Source organism: Melanaphis sacchari, unplaced genomic scaffold, assembly GCF_002803265.2.
Source record: "Melanaphis sacchari strain LSU unplaced genomic scaffold, SCAv2.0 Contig61_pilon_pilon, whole genome shotgun sequence".
NCBI lineage: Eukaryota > Metazoa > Arthropoda > Insecta > Hemiptera > Aphididae > Melanaphis > Melanaphis sacchari.
The window spans coordinates 674,513-684,747 of NW_020271437.1; the positions used below are offsets into that span (position 1 = coordinate 674,513).

The 10,235-nt window shown below is 27.0% G+C and overlaps 3 protein-coding genes across 3 annotated transcripts in view; 1 reads left to right on the forward strand and 2 right to left on the reverse strand.

Moving 5' to 3' along the window:
• Window positions 1-324, forward strand: part of LOC112600169 (proline-rich receptor-like protein kinase PERK2) — a 733-nt gene extending 409 nt beyond the window's left edge. The window contains exon 3 of the mRNA XM_025347339.1: window positions 204-324. Within this exon, the coding sequence (XP_025203124.1) occupies window positions 204-324 (121 nt within the window). The remainder of the gene's footprint in view (window positions 1-203) is intronic.
• A 2,734-nt stretch (window positions 325-3,058) lies between these two features.
• LOC112600195 (mucin-2-like) lies at window positions 3,059-5,565 on the reverse strand. The gene is made up of 2 exons (XM_025347367.1): window positions 5,308-5,565; window positions 3,059-3,654 (listed from the first exon to the last, which is right to left on the reverse strand). Exons 1-2 carry the CDS (start codon window positions 5,371-5,373, stop codon window positions 3,118-3,120), a joined length of 603 nt encoding a protein of 200 aa, XP_025203152.1. The 5' UTR covers window positions 5,374-5,565; the 3' UTR covers window positions 3,059-3,117.
• Window positions 5,566-8,950: 3,385 nt separating this feature from the next.
• Window positions 8,951-10,235, reverse strand: part of LOC112600149 (calphotin-like) — a 2,107-nt gene continuing 822 nt past the window's right edge. Inside the window, 1 exon segment of the mRNA XM_025347320.1 lies at window positions 8,951-10,235. This exon segment is cut by the window's right edge and continues 1 nt beyond it. Within this exon segment, the coding sequence (XP_025203105.1) occupies window positions 9,066-10,235 (1,170 nt within the window). The 3' untranslated portion in view covers window positions 8,951-9,065.

Sequence of the window (10,235 nt, forward strand, 5' to 3'; positions counted from 1 at the left end):
TACCACTCCCGCCATTACCACTTCCTCTCCCACTCCCACTTCCTCTTCCACTTCCTTGCTTAACACCACCACCACCGCCATGCTTCCTTCCCCCACCGCCGCCACCATGTTTACCACTACCACCATTACCGCTTCCACCTACCGCTTCCACCACCTTGCTTACCACTCCCGCCATTACCACTTCCTCTCCCACTCCCACCAAGCCCACTTCCTTGTGCACCACCACCAGCGTTAATACCAGTTCCTCTAGCACCTCTACCTTATTTCTCTATTCCACCATTATGTCCGCCTTCTCCACCATTATCTCCACCTTGCTACTGTTAATACGAATTTGTCTATATTGCAATTATGTTACTAATCAATACAGATATTTAAAATTTTTTCAGTTTATAAATAATGCTCAATATACATTAAAAATGTTATAGTCTAAAAACAATTATATATATATATATATATGTATTATATCGGTTAATAAAAATAAATATTTCAACACATTAAATTTATCTTTGTCGATTATTTATTTATATCTTATTATTAATTCATAATATTAAATTAAAAAATTATAGATCATCATGATTCAATTTACTTAAAGGTTAATTACATTGATGTATCATATATTACATTTTATAAAATATTGTGTATTTCAAGTTTTAAATATATTAATATATAGCTTTAATATTACAAAAGCCATGAACGTCACCATGATATTTAAAATGCCTATGGGTACAATTGAGTATAAACAATTATAATTTTCGTGATAGTGAGATGTCATCAGCTTCAATTCTCGTAATATAATAGAAACAGAAATATCTACTATTATTTTTTAGAAAATATCAAAAACCGTTTAATAAGAAATATTTATTTTACGTATTTGGACATCTAATGTTGTAAATATTTTAACATAATGTACTAAAAAAAGATTGTTATATAATTTCTAGTAAATGGTTATATGAGCATTTGGTAAAAATTTAATGTTTTTACGATAAATTATTTTTAAATATCGTAAAATAGTACAATCTATTTGAACTTTTAATTGATTTTACTCTAAGATGACCGTTTTATTTCATTTTTTTTTTTTTTTTTGAGATTCGATTTTCTTCCAAAATCACGCCAAAAGTGTGAAATTGATATAATATGTTTACTTCTAAAATACAGTAATAAGTACAAAAACACCAAAAATCAATTTAAAAAAAAAAAAAAAAATTATATACGTAACAATGTAGTTTACCTACAATTGGAATTAAGTGAACTTCGTTATTAAGAGTAGATTTCTATAATGGCTCATCTGTTAAATTTAATTAAACGATAATTATTATTCATTACAAACGAAATTCGAATCTAGGTGAAAAGTCTGTCGATTTACTTGTATTATTAATTATATTATATATTTTATCAAAGTTTAAACTTGCTTAAAAACTAAAATGTAGATACTTATAAATAGTTAGTTTAATGTTTATTACTTATAATTTAATCTAAATATTTAAAAAAATGTATTGAGTGTAAAAATTGTTAACTTGTTAACTTTTAATGGAATTCTTTAAGTTTCTACGATTAATACCTACTCTTTAAATCGTATTAAAACAGTTTAAATAATTTGATAATAAATCATAAGTTTTTACATAAATAATAATTAATTTGTCAAAATTTAAACTCTAAAGTTCATATAAGTAATATTTTTGCAATAACACTCAATTTTTTTTTAAACTCTAGAAGAACTTAAGATGAACTTTGTGTAAAATGTTTAAACTTTTTCACTAAAAATAAAATAATTATTATAATAATAACTCACAAATAATCTATATACTTTAAAAATAAGATCATAAATATAAAATATAAATTTAATTTTCGTTTATGTATGCTAATTTATTTCAATAATATAATAAATAAATAAATATGTCTAAAACTAGTTTTACGTAAAAATGCCTTTTTATTCCTTCTTTTTACCCACATAGTTATTAAGAAATGTTAAGGTATTTAGAAGTTGTCTAAATTCAACTAGAACTTTTTTCTTACCAGAAAATATGTATATTAGAATTTAAGATTGAATCAAGTTTTACTGTTCCTAAAGATAACGACAGACACAAAAATCATAAAAAACATATTATTATAAAATCAATAAATTCATCATACCATTAAAAAAATAATACATCATTGTAATATCAATTATCTATATTTATTTCATTAAACTCTGCTACACCGTGCTATTATTGCAGTGGCGTGAATTAGGTACCTACATTTTATGGAACTGTAGACGCATAATTTTTACATACTCGTAGTTTGATTCTTATTCTTAATAAATTTATATTTTATTATTAGTTATAATATTATATGAATAAAATGCTCACACAGTCACGCCTATTAAATGTATAAGAGTAATACACCAATGCAATTTATAAATAATAGCAGTAGAAAACATATTTTAAACAAAAACAGTAAAATACATAGCTAATGCATAGCTAATATGTTGTAACAATATTTTATTTCACAAGTCATTAAAGCACATTCTTATTGATCGTGATGGTTATATTATCTTAAAATAATATGTTTAAAATTGTAGTCGATATAATAGTGTTAACAATAAAATTATCATTATTTCATACGATTATAATAAATTATATTAAGTTAACATTTTAACCATGGTTGTCGATTAAATAACCTAAAATTAATGAATATTCAGGAATGTATTTTAAGGTTTTTTAGTTATGTATGTACTTATAACAGTAATTTTACACCACTAGATATATATTATTTCGTAACATATTCACAGACTAATGTACACTAATTTTGCTACTCAACATATCAATAAACATATTTTTACATTTTTAAACATAATTGATAATACTTCTATTAAAATAATATAGCCATTTAAATATTTAATACATAAAATGTAAATATGACATTATGTGTATGGTATTAGTTTAGTTGTTTTCCGTTAAGCCATTCAAAACGATTTTGAATTTTCACAAAAATAGTCATGAAAAAGTATATATTATATTATTTTTAATATTTACCTAATAATAAAATTGAAGTGAACATTACAAAAAAACTAATAGTGTAATCATAACAAAAAATTAAGTAAATGGTAGTATAGACGACTAAGTTTTTTTTTTTTTTTTTTTATGTTGGTTCATGATATGAATCGGCTTTTTGGAACAGTTTTGGTAACACGTTCGACGATGGCCGAGCGGTCGATGATGGAATGGAAAATTCTGGAACGAAAAGAGACATCAGTTTTTTCAATGACCCAGAATTCGACGGTGGACAGGTGGTTATCGGGGATGACGGGGTTGTGGCCGTTGTCAAAGTTGTAGTGTATTTATCGCTTTCATCTGATATTGGTGAGGTTGTCGGTGGTGTTGGTGGTGATGATGGTGATGGCTGTAAAGCGACGATTCCGATGAACCGAACAAAAGTTCGTAGAAAGTCCGGAAACTGATGCAGCGTAGTCGGCCGTTCTTTGTGCTTGTCGGATGACCCGGCGACAGTCTTCAGGAAATCGGCTAATGCAGCGGCGACTGCAGTAGTAGCAGGAAATACTTTCGATTTTGGTGTCACGCACCGAACCAGAGGTGCACACTTCGAGCTAAATATCGGCTTAGTTGTGTTATGTACCAAAGACCGTGAAGGCGTTATTGGAGGAGCTCCGGAGCATTGCTACAATAACAAACGATTTATCAATTATTACTTACTACATATTTATATTCGATGCTCGAATAGAAAATAGAAACATAGAAAACAAATAACTATCTTAGTTATTTAATACTTAATTATTTAAAAGTGTAATTATCTGATTATACATGGAAGTTTTTTGTCCAATATTCTTAGCAAAAAAATGATACATCAAAATATTCAATAAAATATTAAGTATTTAATAGTTAGACAATTTAATAGGTCAATTTAATAATTAATTTATGAATCTTTTCAACTTCAACGGAAAATATATTTTTTAGACATAATCGTATGATTTTAATTCGATTACAGTTAAATTAACATACATTTTTATAATTATTAAAAAAAAAAAAATTAAAAAAATAGTTTAAAGGAACTTACAAAATTTTTTTAAACAGTCACGTATATGCTGTGTAATTAATAATTATAAATTTAAATAAAAATAATTTACGTTACACAAAATACTAATTTGTATAGTACCTATTATATAATATTAAAATTCACTATTTTTTTTTATTGAACTTAAGCCCGGCAACTAGGGCCATTAGCTGTTTGTAAGGGTTACGTTGTAGGTTGGTACGGTAGGTTGTATTTTTTATGATTGTTACGGTTGATAGCAAACACGTGTATGTGTGGCAAGGTTTTTAACCACTATGATCCCGAGTGGTCACCCATCCGGGAGCTAGTAGCTGTGGCCGTTACTTACTCTCAGTCGCATTCCGCGACTGGTAGCAGCCAACGCGCCACGCCAAGCCACAAAAATTCACTATTAAGAGTACATAATTTCTACGTTTATATTATCTCCACCTTACATGACAAATCTGCGTTCAGTCAAATTAATTTTGTTTTGTTATTTCTAATATTACAGTACATTGAACTTTTATAAAATTTATAGTTAGGAGTATGACTTGTGTTCTCTTTTTATTTTTATTTTAAAATGTGTTAAAATTATTATTAAATATTTTAATATTTAACATACTTACAACTAAAATTTTCATCTCTAAATTTGATAAAAAATAAGTTTACTATAATATTAAGACTATCGAAAGAACATTAATTCTGCTAAACGCAAATTTGATATGTTGTACGTTTGTAAAACGGAAACAACACATGAAGGTATCACATTCTCACTACAAGATTATTATTTTTTTCCTTAATAAATGAAATAAAATTACCCAATTGATAATCCATTCACTCATTTATACATGTCATCTAACAATAAGGATATCAATTTTGTCAGTTGTAAACATTTTTTTTTTTAAAGATTCTAAACATTATAAATAAAAATAAATAATGATAGTTTAATAACTTGACTTAATAAAAGTTATGTTTTTGATTTTTAAAAACAGTTAAGATAATTCATCTAATTAAAATTTTAGTGTTTTAAACATTAACAAATGTATTTATTTCTTCTGAAACGGAGAAATTATTATATTATAATTATAATTATACAATTTATCATAAAAAACTTGTTTACGTTAAAAAAAACCTCCCAAAATTCATTAATCTGTAATAAAAAAAAAAAAAGGCGAATTCTGAAAAAATATGCTATTATACCTACTCGCTTTTTCTAACGTTCTATCATCTAATTGTGAGAATCTATAACTTGATGTTTGAAAAATAAATTATTATACATACCGTAAAGTACGAAAGACTCACGAATACCAATATACACGGTGTCGAAATGACTTTGAACCATTTCATATTTATTTGTGTTCATAAAATATACTTAATACTAATGTGAGCATGTAGTTCAACGATTAGACTGCGTCTGCTATATGAATAATAATATATAATCTCTTGGTTTCTATGATATAAAGTAGGTGCATACTGCATACTTATAACAGCCATACTATTACGTTATTCTGGACACAATATCAACTAAAGATAAGTCAATCTGAACGCCAGTAGTCGTTTATTTCATGTGTACCACGTATATATTATAACAATATAACTTATACTATAGTAAAATAGTATTTTTCCCAGTTCGTAGATAACAATTTAACGGTCTACCGTTATTGTAGCTAATTTTCGACGATGTTTTCCATATTCGTACATGACATGTGTGACTAATTATTGCTTGTAATATTATAACTGCAACGATAAGCAAACTACAATAAATACTAGTCTTAATAAGTAAGTTGTTTGAAAGAATTAAAATTAAACCCAACTGTTAATAATCATTCACAAATTTCAATTTAGTTTATCAATTGTATACATTAATTTAACGTAAATAGTTTGTTTTTTAATTGTGTTATAATATGTAAACAATAATTGCGTTCGAAACATTTCACATCATATTTATTTTGATTGAAAATAAGGTAGAATTTTGAGAATTAAACATACGTTGTGTATGCTGAGAAATATTTACCCTATAATAACCATAAAGAATAAACATAAATCAATAGTATTTTATTGTTATCTGTTGTGCATAAAACGGGTCGAAGGGACGCAAAGAAACTTGGTATTTTATGCCAGTCAAGAGCATTCGTCCCAACATTTATTCTGAAAGGTATGTTGGAAAGCTTAAACCTGCAGATTACAAATAATTAATCTTTAATAGAAAGTTTTTTAATTTTGAAAATATACCTACCAAAAATACATGATAATATATATGTATATCATATTCTAGATATTGAAAATGTATTGTTTAGTAAAAAATATGATTTGTAATAATAACAGTAGTATTTCGGTTTTTTTTCATTATCTAAGTAGATTTTGTATGTTTAATAATCAATGATGATTGATAATTTATATTATCATATATTATACATATAGTGAACTAAATGTTATAATTCTCTAAGAAAGCCTTATTTTTTATAATTTTGATGATATATAAAACATTTATAATTATATAAAAGTTACAGTCTCCTTATTATTATTTTTGCTAACTTTAAAATTGTTTAAAATAAAATGTAAACAATTAATCCGTCTAAGTAATAAATTTAAATTTAATATTCTATTTTATTTTATTAAGATAAATACTACATAGACGTATTTGGCACAAGTAAAATTTATATGATAATTAATATATGACACGAGTAAATTTATAATAATAATTCTAAAGTTATAATCACTTATAAAAACTCAAAAGTTAATAATAAACTTAAATTAAATTGTTACATAATATTAAATAATTAAATTAAGTGATGAAATTTATAAATGATTAATTAATAATGGAAAAGGTCCAAACCGGAATCATTTTCTAACATACATAATTAAAATTATATAATGAATGTTTAGATACCTACTAGCTACAGTTTACACATTATATTAGTATTGGGTATAATATTATGTCTATTTTATAAGAGAGAATTTAATTTTTGAAAATATTCAAATGGCTTTTTTCACTTCAATTATGATAAATGAAAAATAGTAATAAATAAGCAAAACAAAACAGGCAGTTCTTCGTTGTTAAATCTTTTGGCGCAACTGTATTGAGTTACGATTCTTTACCTATATGTGCTGTATTAAACTCAAAATATTGAGAAATACTTTTTTCGATTATCAAAATGTTATGTGTCAAAGCAGTCTAATCTCATCGCTTGCTTCGTTTATTGCTATTAGGTCATCAATAAAATAAAATGTATTATACTAACATTTAATTTTAATATACATTAAATGTTATTCAGTATAATAAAGTGTCTTCAATCTTGTCTTTAATATTATTAACATTTAAATTATTCTAAATTTTTTCATAATCTACCGTTTAGTATTAAGCTGTCACTGATACACTATATCAGGGATAAACAACGTTCTAATTGTTATCTACCACGTAGGGCATAATACTACATTAGACAAAAAAAAAAAAAAAAAAAACTGAGAGAAAAATTTTAAAATTTTTGCAAAAATTAGATTACGCTAAAATAATCATAATAAGAAATAACTAAAATGCATAGAGAAGAAAGTAATGTTGTGTATGATCCAAAGGGCAGTGGAAAAACTAATAATAGTGATATAAATAAATTAGAGCGTGAGTCGTATAAAAATTGTATAATATGCTGTTATAATATTCTTTTAAAATATAATTTACATTATGCTTGTCTTAAGCTCATCAATACTTATCCATCTTATCCATGCATTAGGTTAGTGTCAATAATTTGTTTAATTAAATGTTTTTTTTTTTTTTTAATCATCTAGAATGATCAAAACTTAAATATTAATGTTTTTTTTTTTTAGGTAGTATGTAAAAGATCCTTTTTATTATTAAAACTTATCAATAATTGATGATAAAGAAATTCATTTGAGATATTATTAAAGTCAAAAGATTATTTATTTGAAATTCAATTTACATCATATTTATTTTTTTAATTATGTACCTATATTGTTTATTTATAAAAATATAAGTACAAATGAACCTTTCTTTATACGATGTTTATTTCCACTTGTTTTGTATTGTTAATGAGTTGGGATCTATATTTATTTTAAATTAATTTTTATTTAAGATATACGTTATAATAAATATGATTCTACCAATAAGACAATATTTATGTATTATAAATCTTTGTTTTAACTATAGCTTATAATATTATCATTACTATGATTTGAAAATAGGAATATCTAATTTAAAACAAGAATTAAAAATAAAATATAATATTATGAAGAATTTTAAACAAAACAATTTAATATTAAATTAAGTATATCGCTGTATGATTATAATTAAATTTAGGCCGATTGAGCTACAATTTTCCTAAACTGATTTTTTCTCTCACTCCACCACTGTATATAACTGTCTTAAACTAGTTAAACTACAGTTATTCTGCCGAATACTGATTTTAATATAACTGTCTATAATCTCAAATATTATTGATTTTCATATAAACTGATGGACAAATACTATAAGATTTAAACTAATTATTTATGTTACTTCATCTATTTTTCGTGTAAACCATACTTTACTCAGGTACTCAGTGACGTTGTCTAGTGTTAGATGTGTCATATACTTTTCCCAGTTCAATGATTGTTTCTTGCAGCATATTTTACATTATCGTCGGACGATATACGTTAGTGCGTGACAATCAAATAATTCAATAGACATTCTAAGAATAGGACAGATAAAACAGTAAATATCTAAATGCAACGTTTAATGAAATAATTTAACATAGTTATTATTATTACTGTTGTCGTAATAAAACTGCTGATTATTAAATACATTAAAAAATGGTTTTTATTAATTTTATTATGTATACTTATATATTTTATACGTATATAATTACAATAGTCTAAATTATAAATACATAATAATGATGTAAAATAAATAAAAAGCAATAATATTTAATAATTAATTTGTAAATGAATTCAACAATATAATTATAGAATATAAAAAATATAAATACATTTAAAATTAAGATGTGTTTTTAAGGAAAATAAGCTGGCCTATTATGTATCATATAATATTAACAAGGAAATTTTGGGAATAGCGGAAGACATTTAAAAGTATTACTTGTTGGCGTAGGTAGTTTAGGCAAGCTAATTGGTTCTAGAGTAGGTAAACGTTTATGAAAAACATTAAGAATCTGATCTAATGATCCGGGTTTATAGTGAAGTTTCGATAGGCTTGCGGGCGGTGTTTCGATTTGTTTTCCTATTAATGGAGAGGATGGTAAAACAACAAGTATTTTAGGTTTACTTGTATGCGTTATTTCTGGTATAGGTACATGTAGTTTTGGCAACTTAAAGTTACCATTTGCTAATAATTTAAATATAGATTTGATTTTCGATTCTAATATACTATTACCTGCGTCTTTATTGAAAAGTGATGATAAAATTGACAACGATGCCGGTTCAATAATGTTAGGTTTTGGTAGTGACGGTAATGTTATTGAGGGTATTTTGATTGTTTTACATGGCTCCGAAACATCCGAAAGTCCACCTACTGGTAGATGTGCATTTGGCGGTGATATATCTTTAGTGATGGTTGCATCAGCCGTTAGAGCAGAGGGCGTAAGAGAAGGCGATGGCGATATAGAAGCGGCGACTTCCTTTGTAATAGAGACACCAGGCAAATTTTGTGATGACGTGCCGGGCGGTGTTATGATGGCGGCAGCTTCGCCACTGGCCGCGATTACGGGTGGAAGGGCCGTAGGTGATGCAGGCTGGGCGGCTGGCGCTATGACAGCAGAAGCACTGTCACTGACCGCGATTACAGGTGGAAGGGCCGTAGGTGATGCAGGCTGGGCGGCTGGCGCTATAAAAGCAGAAGCACTATCTTTGACCGCGATCACTGGAGGTGATACAGGCGAAGGCGATGGAGACGGACTACCAATGACTTCCGTGCTTGGTGACCCGGCGGATAGGACGGTCCCTGAAGTGATTGCGTTCGAGTTTCCAATAGACAACGTGCTTTTAATTGATGCGAATACGTTAACGGGTATAGAATTTATCAGAGCTGGATTTGCCGACAACGAGGTCATAAATCCCGTAAGCACGTGATGCGGTATCGCATTCAGTACCGCTGAATTACACGATAGCTGTGTGAGAAAATCCGTCATTAAAAACGGTGGGACAAAACATAGCAGCTTCGGGTTGGATGATAGAAAAGTCATGAAAGCTATAGATTTTGAAAT